The sequence below is a fragment of the Urocampus carinirostris genome, chromosome 10, assembly GCF_059441175.1.
Source record: "Urocampus carinirostris isolate Australia breed hairy pipefish chromosome 10, RoL_Ucar_1.0, whole genome shotgun sequence".
Taxonomy (NCBI): domain Eukaryota; kingdom Metazoa; phylum Chordata; class Actinopteri; order Syngnathiformes; family Syngnathidae; genus Urocampus; species Urocampus carinirostris.
This window is the reverse complement of record NC_142358.1, coordinates 32,942,706-32,968,604: the sequence shown is the minus strand read 5'-3', so window position 1 is coordinate 32,968,604 and position 25,899 is coordinate 32,942,706. Positions and strand designations below refer to the sequence as shown.

Sequence of the window (25,899 nt, the reverse complement as noted above, 5' to 3'; positions counted from 1 at the left end):
AGGATGCGCCAATCAGCTGTCCTGGCTGTTGGCGCCAAATCCTGAGCACAGGTTTTCCCGATCCGGGTGATTGTGACATGAAATCCTGCGAAGTAGCTTTTAGTTTGTGGAATCTATAAATAGATAAAAGCCACGATGCACCAAGGACACAAAAATCGAACTGCAAAATGCTGATGAAATCCCAAAATAATCTCACAACAATGTCTGCTTCCATTTAACATAAACTGTACTTTGCTTTTCTATTGAGGAACTAATTTTCTTAAAAAAGGCAGCAATATCATATGCGTTTTTAAATATAAATCCACCACACAGTCCTATAAATGAAATAGAAAATAGAAAATTCAGACGTTGGAGGACTTTGATATTATGGGTTGCATCAGTGAAGAGGGGGAGAAGGAGCCTTCTTCAGCCGACTTCTGTAGACAGATTACGAGTTAATTGCAAGGCAATTAGGGTCCTTTCAGGCATTGAGCGATCATTTAGCTCTTAGCAACTGCAACCGAAAACCCGCCAGTGGACCCTCACTCCTGATTACAGCAAAAATTAGCATTGTCACCTGCACTTTGGTCTTGGTGGTCTTCATGCTAGTTAGACTGCAACTCCTTTTTAGCTATTTGATTTATTAAGAGACATTTTCAACTCATTTTTATACTTCTTTAATCTCTTGATTTCGATCTAAAACCATCATTTGAATGCATGAATTCGATTTTTGGGGGTTGATTTTTTCTTATTAGTTTTGGGATACACATACAGTATATAGTAAACAAAAATTAAACGTTCATTCCTTGAAAGTTAAAGATGCTCAGAGCTTCGCTAACCAATCATGATTCAGTTGTTTTCTGGAACAAAGCCGTGATTGGTCTTTACCAGCAGGCGGATCAACAGTGATGTCATCTTAGCTCGACAACAAAATGTCAATATGGCTGCCTCTATGATGGCTAAAAACGAGTGGATTTTGCTTCTTAAATTTTTAATTTTTTACAAACATAATCTCGGTCAAAGTTCCTCATTAAGACTAGGGCCATGGCACGGAATAGACTAATCCCATGAACCAACACAGAATCTTTGCTGTTTATGTTACCAGTTGTAGTACAATCAAAACTAGGTGAGAGGCACAATGTTTGTATAAGATATGATATTAAAGGCACAGGGTGTATTAAAAACACCTTTATTTATTAAAAAAAATCTGAATTAGGGAAAACTACATAAACTATCATATAAACGTTTTTTTTTTTTCAAAATACTGGTTGGTGGAGAAATTTGCGAATAATTTAACAAAACATGAGCCTTACCTCAGGGAAGCTGAGATATTTGACAGACATCTTGCTGCCACGTGTTCCCAAAGATCCAAAAACCTTGCTAAAGGCTAGGCAAAATAAAAAAGGGATTAGTGGGTTAGTGGGTCCGGTGGGTTGGTTGGTTAGTTGGTTAGTAGGTTAGTAGGTTGGTGGGTCGGTGGGTTAGTTGGTTGATTGGTTGATTGGCTGATTGGTTGGTTGGTTGGTTGGTGGATCAGTCGGTGAGTCGGTTGGTTGGTTGGTTAGTAGGTTAGTAGGTTGGTGGGTCGGTGGGTTAGTTGGTTGATGGGTTGATTGGCTGATTGGTTGGTTGGTTGGTGGATCAGTGGGTTAGTGAGTTGGTGGATCAGTGGGTTAGTGGGTTGGTGGGTTGGTAGGTTGGTGGGTTGATTTTTTGGTTGGTTGGTTGGTTAGTGGATCAGATGCTTAGTGGGTTGGTGGGTTGCTGGGTTAATTGGTTGGTCCGTTGTTTGATCACTTGTTTGATCACTTGCTTGGTTGCTTGCTTGGTTGCTTGCTTGGTTGCTTGCTTGGTTGCTTGCTTGCTTGCTTTGTTGGTCTGTTGGTGGGTAGTGGCTTGGTGGGTTAGTTGGTTAGTTGCTTGTTAGGTTGGTTAGTTGGTTGGTAAGGTAGTTGGTTGGTTGGTTGGTTGGATCTCTTAAACACTAGCGTCGTTGGGGCACCATTTCCTGTTGTGTGCCTTAGGCAAGTACAGCCTGGTGGTGCCCATTCCTCTCCAGGCCAACATATCGAGTGAATTAAAGAGGCAAATGGATCAATTGGGGCAAAAGGATAAGTTCAGACAATGACCTTATAAAGTCACACGACCAATGGTGGACAGTATCACAGGCTGAAGGACAGCTGCCATCACACAGACACAAGCAAACGCGCAACCTGAGGGTTCGGCAATCGAATCCGATTACACATTACAGAGTGCCATGTCCTTTTAGACACGGCAACAGCACATTTGGAAAAAAACCCATCTGTCACTTGCTTGTTGCGACATCTCCCCCCACGTTGCGATCGCGCATCCATCAGCAAGCCAATGCCAGCGCTCCGAGTTATTTCCAATGACACGTTGCTCAGCAAAACACATTATGCATCCCAGGGACCTTTCGGCCAGTCTTGTGTCACCGCTTCGTATGCAAACCAATTTCACTCCGGAGTATATTTTGTTATTATTTACGCATTACTCATTAATCACGCTGAGCTCAAATTGCCCCACTACGTCGAGTGAAATAACGCAAAAGCCCTCAGCTATTTGTTTCTCTGAATAGATTTACTCTTTTATTGATAGAGTAAAGGTCAAGTCACAAAAATGTGGAAAAATAAATCAAATAGTTTTTCAAGCAAGGGCGTAGGTTTGGTCTTGGCATTAGTTGGGCTCTCAGCTCACGATTGCCTTAACCACCAGGGTCTGTGGGCACCACTGCCTGTGGTATGTCTTTGGTAAGTACAGCCTGGCAGCCCCCAAGCCTCCTGATCCGACTCAGAACAGCACCTTCATCATCTTGTTGCCGTTGTTTTTCAATGTACAGTGTTATCCTGCTCTTCAGAGCAAAGCCGGTCCTCGGCAATGATGGACACAGGCAAAATTACGGCAATGATATTATGTACTTTGCTTTTTTGACATATTAAAGGGACAGGTACGTTGTCAGTTTCATAACTGATCACATAATATTGGTGGGGACATAAGAATGACTGCTCAATATTGTCAGACTGGACGAAAGGAAGACTGAGATCACTTGTGCTCGTTTCTTGGTTTTATTGAAAGGAAGGAAATGACAAGGTGGGATTCTTCGATCCGTTGGTTGGCGGATTGACGGAACTTGACAGGCGGGTGAAGGCTTGGTGGGAATGGTCGCAGACAGGCGTAATCGTAGTGTTGTTGGCCGGGGCTGGAGAAGAAGGGCGTCGTAGTATTCGGAAAAGAGTTCAGGGGTCAGACGGGCAGGGCAGGTCGTAGGCAATTACAGAAACGGGTCGCCAACGGAGATCAATCAGAAGAAAACAGGGAGCAGGCAAAGAGTCAGAGGTACGGGCTTACTGAGCTGAAGGCAACAGGTAGCGTGAGTACAATCAGACAAAGAGTTACCGGAAGCTGGGGATTTAAATGTACAGGGTGCGCCAATCAGCTGTCCTGGCTGTTGGCGCCAAATCCTGAACACAGGTGTTCCCGATCCGGGTGATTGTGACAAATATTGGTAGAGGCAGGTCCCCTCCGTCCAAGCCAAAACTACGCCTTTGCTATCAAGTCAAATATTTTGATATTATTTACAATTTATTTAATTATATTTTATATTCAGTAAAACAATCAAATCCTCAAAAATTAACCAAATCCTCTGCCCCCAACAAGACAATTATATTACATTGAAAGATGATTATTCTACCAAAGTATTGCTGGAAGAATTGGTTCAGTATAATAGCATAGAAAACAATACTTCTTTATACTTCAATATTTCTTTAGTCATTATTTGCTCCTGGTACTAAAAGTAAATGACTTAAAATGTGTCAAGACCAGAACGGAGACAGGACCCACTTGCGTTACGTTTCTCTCAGTTTTATTGGGAAGAAGGGAAATTATTCCACACACGATCAGGTGATCGCTGTCGCGGGAAGCAAATCGCTCTGCACGCGGAAGTGGCGCTTCCATGGCGAGCGATGGCAGTGTTGGGTACAGAAAACACGGGTCAGTAGCCGGGACAGGAGAGCAAAACACGTGGTCGGGATCAGCAATGAGTCAAAACCCAGGAGAGGAGAGTAGACATAGTCAAGATCAAAAAAACGGGTCGAAGCCGGGAAACAGACGGGAGCAAAAACAGGAGTGAGTCAGGGTTGAAAAGCTTGCCTAAAGTAAACAGGTTTGCAGACGGACTGACAACAGGGGACAGATACGAGTGGGTTTCAATAGGGACAGAGAGCCAATCAGAGTCCGAGGCAGTTGGGACCAAAGGAGCGGGCACAGATGCATCACATCAGTAATCATGACAAAATGAGCATAATTATTTCAATTATTATAATGATTCAATACAAATAATCTAAAGGGACATGTCCTTTGGAGTGGTAAAGAACAAACAAACCTTCATTCGTTAACAAAAAACACATTTAATTAAACAACAAACAAAACTACATGACCTATCATGTATATGTGCATTTTTTAAAATACCTCTAGGTTATTTTACATAACATGAGGCTCACCTCAAGGGAGTGGACAAGATTGTCCGCCATCTTGCGTCCACGGGTATCCCCAAATGCCAAAAACCTCATGAAATTCTGGGGAAAAAAAGAGAAGAATAATGCTGTACATTGTTCCCTTTGAGTCTCTTTAGTTTTCCATTATTCCTTGTGCTGCCATTTTCGGTTGCATAACACAACACAACAACATCTAGTGGTCAAATAATAAACACTGTCCCTTTAAATTGTATTTAAATAAGCAAAAGCATACGTACAAGGAGCAGAATTGACTTGGAATTGAACAAGATCTTCCCATGAGATAAAAAAGAAAAATCAGCATCCCCAATCTTGTTTCCTGTTAATCTCTTTGTTGATACGCAGACGCAAAGCAAACTAAGAAAAGACGAGTTAATAGCTTCTGTGATTAAAAACACAGCACTGATTTGGGTAGTGCTGCTCTTCTATTTGTACAAATTGACAGTTCCATAATCATTTTAAGCAAACAGGATAAAGCAATCAGCAAGACAATGAACGGCATTAGCTTTGCCCAGTGTCTGGTTCTCTAATGGAACGTGAGGAGAACGTTTTTCTCTCCTACAGCATCTGAAAATATATCACCTTGAGCAAGCTCAAGGACAACTGCACAGTGAAATGTATTAATAATCTTTTTAACAGGAGGTGTTAAAGAAAGGAGCAGAGCCAGCCCAAGGCATTAGCGAGCTAAGCGACTGCTTAGGGCCCCGCAACCGTTAGGGGGCCCCCAAGAGTGGCTACACTCATTGGTGCCGACGTTGTCACTTTGTGTGTCCGCTCAAAAATACTTCTACAGAAATGTAACAAAAATACTACACAATAACTACAAAACTAAATACCAAATATAGTGCCTCAAAACCAGTACCCCATTTATTATTGGTAGTATGGAATTACTACAAAAATACTACTGCAGTAATACTATATTCAAAAATACTACTACAGAATTGATAACTCAAAAAATACTACAAAAAGACTACAGTAATATTATAAAAGTACAAAAAAAAAGAAGAATATTACTATGGAAATACTACAAAAATTCTACAAAAATACGACTAAAATACTGCTTTGGAAATACATCAATTATAATATTCTACTGAAATACTAAAAAAATATAAGCACATACTACTATAATGTAAAAAAATACTAGAGAAATATTACTACAATAATACCACTCCAGGGGGTTTGCAATAGAAATACTGCAAACTTACACCTATAGCGATACTTCAAAAATTATCCTATGGAATAATCACAAAAATACCATAAAAATATAACTACAGTAACACTATACTACAAAAATACTACAGAAATACTACAGATATACAACAAACATTCTCATATGGGAATATTACAAAATACAACAGAGAATATGCAAAAATACTCAACAAATAATACTACAGTAATACTACGAAAATACGACGAAAAATATTACAAATATACAACAAAAAATCTACTTTAGAAATACAAAAAAAGTACTACAGAAATGGTAAAAAAAAACTACTATGAGAATACTACAAAAATACTTCAGAAATGCTACCAAAATAGTACAAAAATAAAACTATAGTAACATAACAAAATACTACAGAACTTCAATAAAAAGTGTGAATTTCCTTACGGGGATGAATAAAGTATCTATCTATCTATCGATCCATCTATCTATCTATCTATCTATCTAAAAAAGACTTCAGAAACACAAAAAAAACCCCAAAAAGAACCTAGAATGATACTTCAAAACTAAATAACAAATAAAGTGCTTAAAAAAGGGGCCCAATTCACTTTTTTTTTTTAATTGTGGTCGTTGATGAAACTACCGGTAATCTATTTAAAAAGAAGTACAACATGTCACATGCGGCCCCCGACTACAAATAGTTGCCCACCCCTGGAGTAGAACATGGAATCAGTTCTAGTGGGTAAACTAATTATCAAATATAAGGGGGGCCCAAATCAAATTTTTCTTAGGGCCCCATGAAGGCTTGGGCCGGTCTTGGAAAGGAGACAATCACAGCGAGGCCATTTGACTCACACCAGACGTACTGTAAATCACTGGGACGGAAACGATTATTTTGCAAAAGTGAATATTGATCTAGTGGTTGCAGTGCAATTGGACCGTTTTGCTGTATCATCACTGGCTCCAAAATTGTTATTTAAATCACTCTGCTGGTATTGTCTAAGACAGGGGTCTCCAACCAAGGTTTCAAGGATTTCTACTAATTAGTGCAAAGGGCACCCAGTTTGATATGCATTTTCAGAATAACAACTTATCATGTTATTACTATGTTGTTACTGTGTTATTACTAGGTTTATTATGGCAGTAGGGTTAAATCACCCAATGAAGTCATTTTACTAGAATTCTATTTTCAGAACAGCTCTGCAGGAACGTTTATTGTTCTTGGGGGGACCAAGGGCACCACGTTGGAGAACCCTGGTCTAGGATGCCGATGCTGTTGAGAATCTATTCATATATTGTCTCAAATCAATAAATTGTATGACATCAAATTATTAGTTCATGTAAACAGTCCATCTTTTCCATAAAATGATAAGTAATAGACACTCAAAAATAGGAAAATAGGAACACATCAATGGATTTTAAACTCGCAAGGAGGACAGGGAGAGAAGCCTTCAGATAACAAAGCCCAACCTGTTTTAAAAGCCCTAGCTTTAAATCATGTGTTTTCATTAAATCTCCTAGAGTTACGCAAGATCCACCCTAAAGGGTGTGAAAATCGAAGAACTGCAACTTGATTTGGCGATAGTTACAATAGTGTAATAGTCAAAACAACAGACAGTGCGCAATAATAGTCCAAATAACGACCTGGCATTCTTTAAAATCTCCTTTGCAGGCGTCCCATATTACAAACAAAAAATACTTTTCAATGTAAATATCTATATAATCCTAAAAGTGTAAACTGTATTCATTGGAAGATTATTTTTACATTTTATGTATTTCATTGTTACCCGCAAACAAACAAAATCCAAAGGACAGGCAGAAGGTTTTGCGATCAGGTAAATCACAGCAGCAAAGTCGACAGTCCAATAGTTTATTGGGCGGTACTCGTGATCTGTGCGGTCGGGCACTGGTTCATTACACTGAATAAAGAGGAGCGCTGTAACATGGGTGCTAGGGAAGTGACGAGAATGAAAATTACCTAGCAAGGAACCAAGGGGACAGAGTACTGAAAAAAGAAAGAGGAAAAAAAAAACGTTAAAAACAAGACAAGTGACAACATCTGTGATAGTAGACGATAACATTACAGATGTTGCCCTACTCACGAACGAGATAGGTTCCGGACAATCGTTAGTAAGTTGAATTTGTTCCTAAATGGCTTCAGTGCTATATTTTGTTTGGAATGTATGTTTAAGGTTTATATAAGTAACCTGTATTGTTTTGGACTAAAAAAAAACATTTCATAAAATGATATGCTCGATAAAGATAAATAAAGTTAAGTTTAACTTACTTTTGGAAGGTGAGCTTCAAGAGTTAGGCGACTTCCTCCTCTGTGGTGAACCGTTTTTCGTAAGTCAAATGGTCGTAAGTAGGGGAGCGTCTGTATAGACAAACAAAAAGGCCAGTAGGAAACATGGTGACTCAATACAGTGGTTGCGTCTTGTCACCAATTTTAAAAATAGCTTACTACAAAAGTCAAAACATTCATAATAGTCAAGGACGTGCAGGAAGGAATGAAGTCCTGTGATTGATTTGTCACGTTACTGGATGACACTGGAGATTTATACTGCTTTGAACGAGTGGCTGTTTTACATAACGGACAGCAAAGGACTCGGACTTAAAAAGGTCAAATCATTCTTCTTTTAACACGCTGCTTTTAGGTTGGTTTGGTATCATATCCGGAACAAATTAGACGGTAAACATCAATGAACAAGCAAACCGCACCTGGAGAATACTCGCTTGCTTCTTGTGTATAGAGTCGGTCGCGGTTCCACTTTTGCGGGTTCAGAGCTTCGCGGGTCTAAAAAATATACCTTACCTTCTCAATAAAAGCATTTATTGACTTGATGCCATTGAGCGCGAGCTTATGTCAACTGAGGACACGGTGTGGACACTCTTATTGTGAAGGGGAGGGGGAGGCCCTGACATAATGCTTAGTCATTGCCGCTTCGCTAATAACCCCCCCCCCCATCTACCCCCTCCCACCTCATCCCCTTCTTATGTGGCGCTCAGTTTATCAAGGAGGAAACTCTGTGATGCGACGTAAGTACATTCTCTTCTGTCACATTTCATCTCAAGTTTGACTTTATGATACCAAAAGCGAGCGGTTGTTTGTACAACCTAAACACTGCTAATTGTGTGTGGTTTCGTGTATTTGTTGTAAAAGCCGTTCGTTGCCGCTAGCTAAAGTATCTTGTTATTTTTAGAAGGTAGCTCTTTCACTTTCATTAAAATGAACACAGACCATTTTTTTAACTGTTGTTTCCCAAAACGCTTCACAAACACTCATCAAATATCAAATTTTCACTGTTTTTATTTTCAATATGTAACCGGTAGTGTTAACAATCGAAATAAAGCGAAATAGCTGCATGTGGTTGAGAGCGGTTAATACAATCATACTGAATGGTTCGTAGTGATTTCGCCGCAGTCCTATTCCGTGTATGTACAACATATTTTACAGTTTTTTTTGTTATAACATGAATTTCACTCTCCCTCTCTCTACCCGTGTTCTATATGGTGTACTGTATACAGGGGGTATACTGTATACCTGTATACGTTTTTTAAGCATTTTTGAAGGGGTGCCGCTACTTTGCAGATTTTCAGTTTTTGTGGGTGGTCTTGGTCCCCATTAACCTTGAAAACCGAGGGATTACTGTATAGACAAATTGCATTGGAATTTGTCTTTTGTGACTCTGGTGGTCTCGGGCATTGAAGATTTTGTGTTGTTTCAGTCGATTTGCAGGACAGCATCTCGGTTCTCTGACCTCCAGTCCACATGGAGCGCCTGACTGCATTAGCTCGCTTACAATTCATGTCACGCTCTACCAGCAAAGACAAGTCTCACAGAGAACAATGTAACGGTTCCATCTGTGTTCCTAAGGGTGGAGAGATATTTGCATCGTAAAGACATCCATGGCTACAAAAATGATATATGCATTTACAGTGCTGTGAAACAGTATTTTCCCTCTTTCTGAATATACTAGAATAATAGAAATATCCTCCACAGCGTTGAGAAAGACTTATTACCAATTATCGTAAATGTTTGTTTTCTGTTATTGCTGCCGAGGTGGCCTAACTCGCTATCAGGTTTAGGGGCAACAACTTTTTCACATAGGGCCAGAAAGGTTTTGATTTATTTTTTATGTTTTAAAAAATTGAATCAACATTTCAAAACTGCATTTTCTATTTCTTTAAGTCGTCTCTAGAATTTCCCAACTTATGATTTTTTTTTAATATAAACATTTACACTGGAAGGTAATTAATGGGCGGCAGTAGCTTAGGAGGTAGCGCTCGTCTTGGGATGAAGGAATCCCAGTTCGAATCCTGGCTCGTCTGTGTTACATGTCGAAGTGTCCTTGGGTAAGACACTGAACCCCTAATACCCCCAATAAGCAGGTTAGCGCCTTACATGGCTGCAAGGCTGCTATTGGGAAATGTGGAGCACATTGTAAAGCGCTTTGGGAAGTCATTGACTTGAAAAGCGCTATATAAATGCAGATCATTTCATTTCATAATGTAATTTTTTATCCAGACGCTGCCCTACTTCCGGAGAATCGTTCATTAGCTGAGTGTTCGTAAGTTGCTTCCGTGCTATATTTTGTACGGAATGTATGTTTACGTTTTATATAAGTATGTTTAAGGCTTCTATAAGTAACCTGTATTGTTTTGTACTAAAAAAATAAACATTTCATAAAATAATTCGCTCAATAAAGATGAATAAAGTGGAGTTTAACTTACTTTTGGAAGATGAGCTTCAACAGTTAGGCGACTTCCTCCTCTGTGGTAAAAAGTGGCCGAAAAAAAGCAATCCAACCATTTTGTGAACCGCGTCAAGCTTTCTCATTCCACTTTCATTTAAAAAAAAAAAACAACTCGCCTCTTCTTTACACTTTACACCAACCTTATTGAACGGATGAACGAGATATTAAACAATGAAAAGTTCTTGGCGCCCTGGAGATACAGGATAGAATGTTTACACATGAACTAGGAAAAGTAAGCTGTATTCCTTCTTCGGGGTGAATGCTGGGTGAGCTCTCACAGCGCCACATGCCGGTAGCGGCGGAAAGAAGCACTACAGTACTGCCGTGTACTTTGAAAAAGGGGCGCACAATACAAAATGTAACTTGCGAAATTTTTTTGTTTGTATTTACCGTTTTTCCTAAGTCGAATGGTCGTAAGTAGAGGAGCGTCTGTAGTATTCAAAACAATGTTTTTTTCATTAATTGGACTTTTATGTACCACCAGGGGGCACTAAATATGACACACTGTCCTTTTAAAGAGACAGTGATGATGACCGCTTGATTTCGCACAATCAAAAGTGAGTGCTTAAAAGCACAAGAAAGAATACAAACTACAAGACTCAAATTTATTAAACGGCACAATTTTTCTTCTCATTTTTTTGCGCAGCATTTCGCCAGGTCTTTGAGTTTTGCGTACCTGCAGGAGCAAGACGACAGACCATTATTTCAGCTCCCTGTGATGAACCTTAAGTTATGTGAAATAAAATGCAATTGTTTTCTTAAAAAAACAAACACATTTATACGATAACTCATATGTGGTCTTTGTGTTTGCTGTTTACTTTACACCGCTAACCGTTTCACCGGATGCTAACGTTAGTATAACGCTATATCTCCTGCCCGCTGCTATCAATAAACAGCAGCTTGCACACCCCAACGGAGCTTTATCGTCGACGGTGACTTTAATCGGGCATGTTTATTGACTGTACTCCCAAATCCATTCAATTGTGGACTAAACAATTCGGAAAAAACACTGGACTATGTGTAATTTAAGATCAAACATCAAACATTCCGGTTGTATCCAGCAACTCTGTTTGTCCCTCACCCCCCTCATCAGAGGCGCTAAATAATACACACTGTCCTGTGCATGCTCCAACAACATCCGAAGGAGAACAAAGAAAGAGCCCTGGCATTTAAACTGCCAAAGCATTTTAGCGTTAATATCAGAAGTTGCAATTCTGCTTGTATCCAGAGGCGGCAGCCACAAGTCAAAAACTGCAAACTTTCGCAAAGCACTTTGAACTTTCCACGACTTTACATACATATTTGTGTGATGTTCATATACATCTGAGATGAGAGACTTTTTTATCCTGTTATTTGCGCTCTTACAGTATCAGCACTTCTTCTGGAGTCAGCGCTCCTCCTGCGCTTATTTTGAAAAAAAAGAAAAAAAAGGCCCAGTAAGGATTCAACTCAGCTCACCTTTACAGATCAAAGCAATCTTCTTTATAAATAGATAGCAGCAGACTCTCAGCGAGGACGACCCAATTCCCACATCCTTTTTCTTTATTTAATTAGCTTTTATGTACCGCATTCTTGTATCTCTGGATGGGTCTCGTTTCTGCCACTTTAGAAGCATTTGCTGCAGGAAAGGAGCTTTAGATTTAGTCTATAGCTTATAAATTTTTGCATCCGCCCCAAAGCGTAGTTAAGGTTGACACAGCGTGAGCAACCGAACCTGCAATAGAGATCGATACACCGCGTAGGTATTGATCGAAGCATCACTCTCTCACACGCTGGCACTTCAAGGATTTTGGAGGGTGTCGGTGTTGTATTCTAGAAACAGACGCACATACCCACAAAGTTGCAGCCTACGCCGATCTAAAAACACATCTGAGATGAATTATTTTGTGTTTGGGAGTATCCAGATATTCCACTCGTTAAAGTTCATTTTATTAAAAAATATGATGGTACTGGAATAGTATGATTTTTCTTGTTTTAATTTAATTATATTTTAAACTTTTTTGTAGTGGAACGGTTAACACTTGTTTTTTCTATTAAAATGCGGAAAATGACTGGAGTTTCCTTTAATCCTTGGGGAACGATGACAAGCGACTGCAGTTTAGTTGATTACTGCGGCAACCACTTATACCACAAAAACACACATCTGTGTTACAATCTGGCACTATTCTCCACAGTTGCCCTGGCACTGTTATTAGAAATATGAGGCTCACACATTGTAAGCCACATTTGCAATGGTGTTTCTCTTGGCGCAGTAGTAAATATGTGCTGAGCTGTCAGGTTGCACTGACTTGCACTCTTGCACACATTTTCCCACGTGAAGACCATTTGGCCTTTTAGTAATTGAAAGTCATCAAGTTAAAGTAACCCTACCCAACCCTGTTTATGGAATGTATGTTTAAGACTTATATAAGTATGTTTGAGGCTTGTATAAGTAACCTATAGTGTTTTGTACTAAAAAAATAAACATTTCATTAAATAATATGCTCTATAAGGATGAATAGAGTGAAGTTTAATTTACTTTTGGAAGATGGGCTTCAAGAGTTAGGCTATTTCCTTCATCGTGCTAAAAAGTGGCAGTAAAAAGGGATCGTACCATTTTCTCAACCACATCAAGCTTCCTTATTCCACTTTCTTTACAAATGAAACGGCTCACCTCTTCTTTATTTTACACCAACCATATTGAACGGATGCACGAGATATTAAACAATAAAAATGTCACATTTTTTAGCGCGCTGGCGATACAGTTCAGTATGTTTACACACGAACTGGGACTGTAATAGGAAGAGGAAGTCGGATTTCTTCTTCAGGGTGCATGCTGGATGAGCTCTCACAGCGCCACACGCCAGTAGAGGTGGAAAGAAGCACTACAGTACTGTCCTGCACTCGGAAAAAGGTGCCTATGATACAAAATATAACTAACAGCAATATTCGAAATTATGAAAAAAATGTTCGTATGTACCATTGTTCGTAACTCGAATGTTCATAAGTAGGGGAGCGTCTGTAATAATTTAGACCAAAAAATTGTATTTTTCCACATTACCTAAAGATTTATATTTGTCATAGTCCACCCTCCAAGTACAAAACGGACACATTTGACTGAACTTGTGAAACTATACAGCCTTGTTCTGTACCTGACTTTGCCCAGAATATTTTGTTCAATAAATACCTCTACAGAACTCCAGGGCTGGTTTTACCTGTTTCACAACAAACCTGTTAAAGAAAACGTGGAGGAAAAAAGGCATATTAACGTATTAAAGCTCGCCACAGCCAAAGTTCCTCCAATGAACCTAATGCAGGACTGAGCCCAAAGCCAACCCCAAATTTCCTATTTTGTTAGTGAGAACTCGGGAGAAGTGTTTTAGGATGTCTTCCATCCATCCATCTAATGTTCTCAAGTAGGGGAGCGTCTATGATTTGAACCAAGGAGAGTCCGCCCTTTAAAACAGTGCGCCTAATGGGTGTGAAAATAAGGTAAAAACTTCATTTGACCCCCTCTTTGTAAAGTACAGTGGAACCTCGGTTCTCGACCATTATCCGTTCCAGAACCCTGTTCGAAAACCGATTTGTTCAATCACCGAAATCATTTTTCCCATTAAAAATAATGTAAATCGTTTTAATCCGTTTCAACACCCTGAATGTTTACCATGAATGTTTAACGTAAACATGAAGCTAACCCAGGCTAATCGTACGTTCGCCTTATCGTAATCTTCCGTACGAAAGATTACGCTAACGTGAACGTGTAAAAATAAAAAAATCAGGTCGTTTACAAGTCATTTAGCACCACAAGTGGCTAGCGCTTCATTGGAAAGGGGGCTCCGTTCCAACACCCTGAATTTTGGGCTCAGTTACAACACCCTGAATGTTTACCTGAATCTTCAACGTAATCATAGAGCTAACCCAGGCTAATCGTGCGTTCCATACGAAAGATTACGCTAACACGAACGTGTAAAAAAAACAAAAAAGATAAAGAAAAGAATTATGAATAGGATTTCTTACCTTTGTGGTGGTCAGCAGAAGGCGCATGCTGTATTCCCTAGCAAGATCGGAAACTCGCACACCTCTTTCATATTTAGCTATTATGTCTTTCTTAAAGGCAATAGTTGTACGAACAACTTTTCTTTTTTCACCTGTCCCGCTTGCACCGACCTTCTTCGGAGGCATAGTTAGGGGCTAAAACACTCCGTTCACTGATATTAAAAGCGAAAGCAAAAAGAGGCAAGTGCGCACATGATAACAGTTGGTCACGAGGGGTGGGGGCGATCTACACCCGTACGCCGCTCAGCATCGCACTGTAGCGTACGCACTCACGCATTACCGGCGTTCGAACTCCGAATTTTTGACCGAACAGCGAAGCAAGAATTTCTCGAAATTTTTGGTCGAACACCGTTTATTCGAACTGAGAGGCGTTCGAAAACCGAGGTTCCACTGTACTCTTAAGGGTCTGTAAATGCTGTGCTTGTAAATGGCCATCTTTGACATTACCACAGGCACAACATTACAAGACTTTTGAATAAATTACATAAGCCAACCATTAATTTGAGAAAAAAGGCATCCCTCCTCTGCCTAAAACCCTGCATTATATTACACCAAGATGAGTTCTGACTTTCTACATCTGCCTCACTTATGTCAAGGTCTTTAAGTCTTTGTTTTATGCATCTCACCACTCGGGCCACTTTCCTCTCATGGCTCGACTGCTTTTAAAGCGAGGGGATCAATAAGAAGTCCCACATTTCACGCCTCCCAAGAGACACTTTTAAAGACATTCTGAAAGACAGCCGAGCCAGCCCGGCCTCATCGTGTCACTTGTGAACCGTTCCTATCCGCAAGAGTCCATAAGGAAATCTGCAGGGTGCTGCGGACTCACGGATGAAGTCAACCCTCAAAGTCGCATATTTATTCCGGTGCACGGATTCTGGCGGTTATCGCCGTCTCTAAAAATAAATACATTTGCTTTTATAGAAAAGTGGAGATGAATCGGAATGGCCCTCTGACAGGCGAGGATAGGGACACTGATGGTGCTGCCAGAAATAATGGGATGATTGTCTCTCTTGGGAGAAGGATGTTCGAACTCGGTGTGAGACCGATCCGTCATTGTCACATAGCATGAACTTGGTCAGCAAGGCACTCTTTATTTATTTATGGGGTATATTTATAACCCTATAACTTGGAATTAAATATAAAAAACAAGCATCAAAGAGGAATAAGGTTGGTCAGTGTCTGTAAGAGTGGAAGTAGAAGATAAAGATGGTGCTTGGATTACAAGACTATCAATTTTAATAACTATCAATTTTAGAAAATGACTATCCATTTTGGGCAGCACGGCGGCGCAGTGGTTAGCGCTTGTGCGGCACAGTTCATGTCATGGGAACCTGTCGTGGGTTCAAATCCAGCTCCAGACTTCCTGTGCGGAGTTTGTATGTTCTCCCCGTGCTTGCGTGGGTTTCCTCCGGGCACTCCGGTTTCCTCCGGGCACTCCGGTTTCCTCCCACATTCCAAAAACATGCATTTCAGGTGAATTGGCGGGTCCAAATTGTCCCTAGGTGTGAATGAGCGAATGAGTTGTCTGTCCCTGTGTGCCCTGCGATTGGCTGGCAACCAGTTCAGGGTGTCCCCTGCCCACTGCCCGGAGATGGCTGAGATGGGCTCCAGCCCCCCCCCCCCGCGACCCTAATGAGGATAAGCGGTACGACTAATGAGATGAGATGAGATGAGACTATCCATTTTCTGCAATTTCATTGATAGTACAATTCCTGTATATGATATAAATGTTTTTGTAGTTGCTCAAATTTGGGGTGTGTTGTTTGATGTGTCTTGAACAGTTAAACGTAGGATGCTTTCTCTATTATGAATTATGTATTAACTTAGAGCGCTCGTCTTGGGATCAAGGGATCCCAGTTCGAATCCCGGCTCGTCCGTGTTACACGCGAAGTGTCCTTGGGTAAGACACTGAACCCCTAATACCCCCAATAAGCAGGTTAGCGCCTTACATGGCTGCAAGGCCGCTATTGGGAAATGTGGAGCACATTGTAAAGCGCTTTGGGAAGTCATCGACTTGAAAAGCGCTGTATAAATGCAGATCATTTCATTTCATTAACAACGTCCAACTGAGTTCAAAGAGTGTTTAAAATTTCAGTTTTTATCTTACTTTTATGAAAGCTGTTCAAGTAAACCCAACCCATAAGGAAATAGGAAAGATAGGGGGGAAGCGTGGCGTGGAGAGTGATTTCATGCTCGTCTTTGAAGTTTTTTGTTAGTGTAGCATAACAATTTTCAAAGTAAGAAAATATCTGTTTCAAATACAGTCCAAACGCCAACCCAACCCCCCGCCCCAAAAAAAATGAATATAAGAGTCTATTCAAGCGATCATTACTTTAAGCCAGTAAATGGCGGCAGAGAGTTTTAAAATCCGGACAGCACCTTTAAATACGATAGTTCTTTGTGTATGGTGATAATGTGTATAACGCCACCTAATGGTAAAAATACTTCATTAATATATATATATATATATATATATATATATATATATATGAATAGCCCTGCGATTTGCTGGCAACCAGTTCAGGGTGTCCCCTGCCCACTGCCCGATGATTGCTGGGATGGGCTCCAGCACCCCCGCGACCCTACTGAGGATAAGCGGTGCAGCTAATGAGATGAGATATATATGAATAATGTGCAAAATGACACGAGTTATCATACAAACATGCATTTTTCTAAATAGCCGCAGGTCAAGAAATTTGTATTTATGTTACAAAACATGAGGCTCACCTATCCGACATGATTGTCTGTCATCTTGCCTCAATGGGAACTCCCAAAAACCTAGTCAATGGAAATTAAAATAAAATTATGTACCATATTTTAACAAATAAAAGGCACACCTAAAAGCCTTTATATTTTTCTAAAACTGACATTGCGCCTTATAATAAAGTGCGCCTTATATATGGATCAATATTGAGTTGCAAAGTTTCGCAACTAATGCAATCAGCCGCCGACTGGTTGGCGAAGTAGTCCGCAGTGTATGCTGGGATATGTATACATATTGAACATTGTTTTTTTGTCTGTATTTGTAAACATGAATTATGGGGCTAAACAGACAGATAGCTACAAGCAACGTCTATCGATGAAGATGCTGATTTTTTTCTTTTATTTGTCGGCATTATTGCGTGTTTTGGAGTGCGTAAATATTTTACTTGGTTGGATTTACTACACACACATGTGTAAGAGGACCATGGTTGCGTATTATTGTTGAATGTGATGGCTGCAAGATGACTTTGGTGAGCTACCCCGGCTTTATATTTTCCCAGTATCTTCTTTCAGACTGATCTTGATGTTTCTGTGATGAGTCTATTTTGAAATTCAATTGAATTCAAAGTGTTTAATGTCATATGCACAGTAAAGAACCATGTTTCCCTGCACAAGGAAATTCTTACTTTTCTGTCCACACAGTTTTCAGCGAAAAAGAAAAAAGAAACTAAGAAATGGTTGGCATTTCTTGAATGCCAAGAGTTTAACCTTACTAATTATATGCATTTGAGTGATTGGTGACCTCATACATACACCGTGTCCGTACTTTTCTGAGACAACTATTTGCTTCTTTGTGAACCATTGGAATTATAAGGGGTTAATAAGTTTGACTTAACCATCTGACTGTTTTGTTGATGTTCCCACTCTAGAGCCTTATAGTACGGTGCGCCTTATTAATGGAAAATATAGGACAAAAAACTATTTTTGGGGGGTGCGCCTTACAGTAATGAAAATACGGTAATTTCATCACTTTGAGTCTTGGTATTCCTCCTTGCGCTTTGTAACTTTGTTTTCGGTTGCACAACACAATACAGAGACATCTAGTGGTCAAATATTACAAATTGTTCCTTTAAGAAGAAAAGTCAAGTCATTTTTATTTGTATAGCCCTTAATCACAAGGAGTCTCAAAGGGCTGCACAGACCACAGACTATTGCACATTACAGACTATTAATACACCATCCCATGATCTAAAACTTACATGAGGGCAAGGAAAAGCTCAAAAACTATAGTAATAGAATAGAATAGAATCAAGAAACCTTGAGAAAGGAACTCACATTTGAAAATATCTTTATTTTATTTCTGGTCATTGTTGTTTGGTGCTATGATATGTCAATGAGAAGGAGGTAAACATCTCAATTGCGCCTGCTCCCTTCTGGGGCTCCAACAGTCATCATTGGGACAGTGGAAAATTCAATGGCAATTAAGGCAGCGTTCGAATCCTGCCTTGACACCGTGATTAGTGAGTCACCCTCGAGCAACAAGCCATCGGGAAAAGCCGCAAGGGATCATGGCGAGGATTAGCAGTATCCTCCATGCACGAGCAGGTTCGCCCTCTGCAGAAAATAACTTCTTCCGATTTGTCTCTCCTTAATTAGTCGGTCGGGATATGTAGCGCACGTACTACCCGATCGCAAATACGGCAGACGGGGACTCGTTTTCCCGGGTTCTGCTCGGTGGAACTACAAAGTGGCAGATGTTTGAACCTCAGTGGCATTCACAGTGTAAATGTTAGTGTGGCGTGACCTTTAAAGCCCCAGAGATCCCGGTTACATTGACATACGCGCCCCCTATAATGGGAATTGATGGCATTTAATTGGTGCTGGGGCGATTGCGGATTTATGGTCTTTGCTCGGATATTATCTGCATGGATTGTGGGACAATTTTGTACGGGTGTTGGATCGCTTGCTATATTTGTGTAGGTTTTTCTGCTCTGTATTTATGAGGAATGGATTTTAAGAACAGGCATGAAAATCTCTCATTTTTAGGAGAAATTCACGTTTTAAACTTTAAAAGGGTGACCTATGTGAATTACATGGATCCAAAGAGAAAATGGTTTGAGGTGAGGAGGGGGGTATTGTGAGGATTCCTAGAGTGAATTGGGAGTTTTATACAGTACGTTTGGATTAGATTCAGTGAAGTGCGGACAGGCAGGAGTACTGCATTTAGTCATGTGTTACGCGCATTAGATTTGATCTCATTATCAAACTATTTTTATTCACAGTTCCAGAGACAAATGTTAATGAAGGGCGATAGATAATAGATATTTTTTGTTTTTCATTTTTTTATACACCCGTATCCCAATTATGAACGAATGCAAAGGTACAGTATTATAAAGCTGATTTGCTCATTGATTCTCTTCTCTTCTCTTCTCTTCTCTTCTCTTCTCTTCTCTTCTCTTCTCTTCTCTTCTCTTCTCTTCTCTTCTCTTCTCTTCTCTCCTTCCCTTCCCTTGTCTCCTCTCCTCTCCTCTCTTCTCTTCTCCTCTCTTCTCTTCTCCTTTCCACTCCTCTCCTCTCCTCTCTCCTCTCTCCTCTCTCCTCTCTCCTCTCTCCTCTCTCCTCACTCCTCACTCCTCTCTCCTCTCTCCTCTCTCCTCTCTCCTCTCTCCTCTCTCCTCTCTCCTCCTCTCTTCTCTCTTCTCTCTTCTCTCTTCTCTCTTCTCTCTTCTCTCTTCTCTCTTCTCTCTTCTCTCTTCTCTCTTCTCTCTTCTCTCTTCTCTCTTCTCTCTTCTCTCTTCTCTCCTCCTCTCCTCTCTCCTCTCCTCTCTCCTCCTCTCCCCTCCTCTCCCCTCCTCTCCTCTCCTCTCCTTTCTCCTCTCTCCTCTCTTCTCCTCTCCCCTTTGCTTCCCTTTCTCTAGTATCTCATCTCTGTTTTGGTATTTGCACCATGATTATGAGTATAAAAATGATAATGCATTCCCCTTCCTTTGAATCAAATCATGTTGTTTGGATGACTTGGCCATATATTCAAGTAGATTAATGAGAAGAAAAGAGCTGGTACAGTATGCGGGACTACACATACTGCAGTTCATTAAAAATACATTATCTGTCAACGTTTTCATCAGGAAATCTTCAATAAGAAATGAACAATCACATAAACGTGGAAATGAGTTGAAGGCTGTGAAACATAACAGCACTGTTAAAGGATTCATATTTCCTATATGTGCATATAGATTGTGTGGAGGAAGGAATGTGTTAGTATTAAATAAATAAATATACTTTTAAATAAACGCGTTATAATATATGCAAATTAGTGCTATGTTTCTTAGTCACTCAAAAAGTCACTGTAGCTTTCAACCAGGAGAAGATGTCATCAGGAGGTTTCCAACTGTCACTGGGAGTTTTGACCCTGAACCACAATGCCCTCAAGTTGGTGGGCCAGCAGTGATGGCCAGTCACTGCGCATCTTCTCCTGGTTCCCAGCTAAACCTCTCCCTCTTACCAGCTCGGTAGCCTAAATGGTAGGGCCCCCGCTCCGAGACTCGGAGGTCGCTGGTTCGAACCTCGGCCGAGTCATACCTAAGACTTACAACATTGGTACTCATTGCCTCCCTGCTTGGCGCTCGGCATTAAGGGTTGGAATTGGGGGTTTTGGTCACCTAATGACTCCCAACACAGCAGTTGGGTCTAAAATGGCTGCGCCCTGTTTGGCTGCGGCTGTTACAGTTTCACTGTACGGATCAGGTGTATCGAGATTTCGTTCTGTGTGCATGGTTACAAAGAATGACAATAAAAGTAAATTCTCATCTCATCTCATCTCATTAGCCGTACCGCTTATCCTCATTAGGGTCGCGGGGGGGCTGGAGCCCATCCCAGCCATCTCCAGGCAGTGGGCAGGGGAAAAGTAAATTCTATTCTATTCTATTCTATTCTTCTATTCTTAATCCAGAGACGTATCTATAATTTAGTGGGTTGTACAGTGTACCAGAACATAACTCCAAGTCAATTGAGTTAAGAGTTTCTATTCATCAGCTCCTAAACCAATCAGCAGGCCTGCTTAACTCAAAAACTGCTTTAATACTCATTAACTCATCTCAAATTTCTCCTTCACAGACGCTTCCAAGACGGACGTCCCGGAAGACTTCGACATCGACATGGAAAACCCAGAAACTGAGAAGGCGGCCGTAGCCATCCAGTCTCAATTCAGGAAGTTCCAGAAGAAGAAACGCGACGAGAAGTCCTAGTGGGCGACACGCAGTGACATTTGCATGAGTCATACCTGTTCAAACTCCACCGGTCTTAGCGGCGTTTGGGGGGAAGGCGGAGGAAGGCAACAGCCTGTGAAACATGTCTATGAAAGAAAAACAACCTATTATTACTCTCATATTTATTATTAATCGACTGCTATGTTGGGAGGGAAACACGATATTGTTTTTCTTTTTCTAGTCGTATTTGTCACTTAGATCATATGTAGTGTTTGTGACGGGATATCTTTTTGTTCTTGTCCCAGATTCATTAGTCATCCAATTAGTGTGTTCGCTAGCAAAAAGTATGTTACGAGTAATAAAGGATTTTAGTATAATTAGCCTGTATCCCATTCTAGAACATTACTTCACTATGCCCGCATGTACACGCGGAATGAATAAAGACTGTTTGTGGAACAAGTGCCCAGGGTGCGTATTTGTATGCTTTGAATATGTAGTACTAAACTCGGTTAGCCAAATGGTGCATGTTAGCAACATGTAGAAGTCATACATGCAGAGGGGTATAGAATAGTTAGCGGATTCTAAAGAATTTAAAGAGAAAAATAAGAAAAAAAAAGAATAAATAGGCAAAATATTTACAACATGCTTAGAGACTTGCCCAATGTAAAAGTATGTATAAGTTCAAAACATGACTAAGAATTTGGATCAGCTTCTACGGACCACAATGGTCAACATTCCAGCACCGGATGCTTGTGTCTGGCAGTTTTTGAAGGCTACAGTTTTGTGATCCCCTAACCTTTCTTGGTCTAGATAGAAAGCTGGCCTAGGACTGAGAAGGAAGGACAGGGATCTTTGTAGGGCCGTGGTATAACATACGCCTTAAATATCTAGTGCCTTATAGTCTGGAAAATAAGGTATTTGTATTCATGTATGTATTGTTTGGTTTTAATGAATGCCATGTGTTTTACCACCAACAGGCACTAAATAATGCACATTGTGTGCAGGTAACTGATAGTTTTCATTATTCTAACAATTGTTTTTGGGCAAATCCAAGATATCGTAAAGTAAGGAAAACACTATAAAGATTTGAACAAACATATCTAAGAATGGTGTTGCTTGTGCTCTTACATAAACATTTTTTTTTCTCTGAAGGATGCCAGAAATCCCTACACTGTTAAAAAAAATAAGTTAGGTTATTACTTTAAGTTCTTGGAGTTCTGATATGAATTATTATCTCCCAAAAATGAAATCCATAAACCAGGCCGATTGGAATAGCACACACAATCTATTAACACAGAGAATCAATGATGGGGAAAAAGGAGGGGTGTGGGCAACGGAGATTAAGGGAGTTTTTGAGTGCTGAACATCTGGAAGTTCATCTCATCTCATTAGCCGTACCGCTTATCCTCATTAGGGTCGCGGGGGGGCTGGAGCCCATCCCAGCCATCTCCGGGCAGTGGGCAGGGGACACCCTGAACTGGTTGCCAGCCAATCGCAGGGCACACAGGGACAGACAACTCATTCGCTCATTCACACCTAGGGACAATTTGGACCGGCATATTAACCTGACATGCATGTTTTTGGAATGTGGGAGGAAACCGGAGTGCCCGGAGGAAACCCACGCAAGCACGGGGAGAACATGCAAACTCCGCACAGGAAGTCTGGAGCTGGATTTGAACCCACAACAGGTCCCCATGACATGAACTGTGCCGCACAAGCGCTAACCACTGCCCCGCCGTGCTGCCCCATCTGGAAGTTATTAGCACAAAAAGAAAGTTGCCCGCTATAATGCTAGTCAATTTGGGGCAATTCCCATGTACAGAAAAAAACCCGCTCATTTCCAACAACCAGCAAACAGGGAAGTAAATTTGAAAGCGTCACGTTATTCGTTCTTGTGGAGAGATTTGGTCTCTCGTTCCGGATGATCGCATTATATGGCCCATGTGCTGATCTGAAGACCGCAGTGTATGCCTGCATGGATGGGTTAAGCAGCCGAGTCAGGCAGGAAAATGAAAAGAGGTGGCGATCAATCAGTCACTCTTTTTATATGGACCAGTGATGTTCGACCAGATCATGCCTCTCTGGGCATGGTCTCAGATATGTGATACCACCAGTATCGGATGACGTTGTTTGAAATCGCTAAACCAAAACCAAAGAAGTAAGAAATTTGCATAATGTTCTGTACTTAAAAATGTCCCTCAAATCGACATAATTATGTATGGTGAGAACTTTACTCTAGCACTACATAGCCTTGGATGTTTTAATTATAGTCCAAACTTCATCAGATTCCATTATGGTACATGGCGAATTAGTACGTCTGGGAACTGTCCAAAATGGGGCGGAGTCATTCCATCCATTCCAAAGTTCTTAGTTGTTTGAACTGTAACTGTTCAGTTTTTGTTTGTGTAAAAGAAAGTAAAAAAACATGGAAAAAAGAGGATTGCGGTAGTTATTTTTTTGCTGGGTTTATTTGCCCTAAAAGGTGAATTTGGCAAATTTCAACAGTTTCAAGTAAATAATCCAGGTTTAAACTGTCCACAAACTGGTCCAGTTAAATGGAATTTTGTACTATGGAATAAAGCGAAACCTCAGACTAGCAGTCAAGCTTGTCCCCTTATTTCAACCGGCGCTAGAAATAGAAAAGCTCTTTGGATGAAACTCACCTAAGCTAAAGTTTGCTGACCTTCTCTTATGCAGAAGCACTGTCTGATTCCCACTGAGCTCTCTCGCTGCAAGCACTTTCCAAGACGCAGCGCAGCATAGCTTTCCAAAAGGTCGAGCATATTTAGCTCATGCTCCCTTCAAATGAATTTCTCAGTTATTGTGACCCATGTGCAGAATATCCAGGCTCTTAGTTTTGTTTTAAAGATCTTAGCTTGTGATGAAGACGTCAAGGGAGCTGGTAAATTTGACATATTAAACAAAATAACATTTAATTTTAAACGATACCCTCTTGGAAGTGACAGGACAAAAACAAGAGTCTTTGCGGGAAAGGGTTTGCAGACTCATTCACATTCTAGTACATTCTAATTTGTACTATCATCAGTGTCTGAAATAACGTTTGCCTGGACGCCCGGGGCGTGCATCTTTTACGTCGGGCGTACAACTTACATAAAAGTCTCTGTCCGAGTGGCCGTCAACTTTTTAAAGGAAAAAAAAACAAAAAAACCCCCGAGATGACAAGATTATTTTTCAAACGTTTGCTTTATTCCGATTTCGAAATCTTCGTTCGGTTTGGAATTGACATTTTTCATACTCGGCAGCCAATCAGAAGTCTGCATCGAATAACTTTGTGCTTCCGGACTTTCCCGAGCGTTATAAGATCGTGCATTTGCATATCATTTTCCAAAGTAGACGCACAGAGAACACAAGAAAAATGGATAAGTGGTTAGGAATCAAGCCAAAACTTCAGCCCCAGAAGAAAGATTCAAAATAAGTTAACACAATTAATGACGCTACAAAACGTAAACGTACATTGAAAGCATCTTGGAAAGAGGAGTTCACGTGGCTTGTAGCAGACGATGCAACGCAAACATTCAGTGTTCATTTTACCTCTGAAAAGTGATGAATCCCGAGAACTCGCATGCTCAAAAATCTATGGGTCCCAACAGAGATCTATGGGTCCCCAAAGTTTAGTGTTATCAAGGTTGAAATTGTAAATCGGTGACAAATATATAATAAAAATCTAGATATTCATTCAGTTTTAATCATCAAATTATTAATTCATTTTCTGCATCAAATTATTGTTGGTAATATACCGATTAAAGGGATAACCACAAACCTGTCTTTTTTTCTTTTCTTAACTACTTTATACAACATAATAATTCGTAAAAGCAAGTGAGCCGTTTGAGAGCCGGCTCTCTTGAATGATTTGAGCCGAAAAAGCTGGTTCTCCAAAAAGAGACGGACTTTTCACCACACAACTCCAGATCGGCGTGCAGACGAAAACTCGAACCGCGAGACCAAAACAACATCTGCCGCATCTGCCTGACGAAAAGTTTAGAGTGCGCTAAATCTTCGTTTAAAAACAATGTAATCGGGTAATAATGACAATTTTGTGTCAAAAAAGTTGAGTCCCGGGGACGCACGTTGATTTGAGACGATGCGTCCCCAGCAAAAATGATGCGTCTAGGACGCGGGGACCCAGGCAAACGAGAACACTGAACATTGCATGAATGAAGATGAGTAAATACAGGTACATACTGATGGCAGAGGGAAAACAGCGATGTCATATACATGCAATGAATGTTTTAAGTCGATTTAGAATAAACTTAATTTTAAAGTGTTGTTCTGTTATTTATTCTGATTATTAATCCTTAATACTTTGCAACAGTGTTTTTTTTTTTTGGCGATTCGTCGTCTTATTGTGTTTCAAGTTGTGAAAAATGGGGCAGGCAACTTTATGGCCAGGCAGGCAACTTTTCAGAGTTGTCTGCCCTGGTGTCCGCTAACTTTTTGTCATGAATTTCAGACACTGCTCTCGTATTTAATATTTTAGTTTTCAGCTAGCGCGGGGGGGAAGCATC

At 40.5% G+C, this 25,899-nt stretch overlaps 1 protein-coding gene across 1 annotated transcript in view; it reads left to right on the top strand.

The window, feature by feature from the left end:
• Positions 1–21,835, top strand: part of pcp4b (Purkinje cell protein 4b) — a 69,168-nt gene extending 47,333 nt beyond the window's left edge. Inside the window, exon 3 of the mRNA XM_088345280.1 lies at positions 21,282–21,835. Within this exon, the coding sequence (XP_088201406.1) occupies positions 21,282–21,412 (131 nt within the window). The 3' untranslated portion in view covers positions 21,413–21,835. The remainder of the gene's footprint in view (positions 1–21,281) is intronic.
• The last annotated feature ends 4,064 nt before the right edge of the window (positions 21,836–25,899 follow it).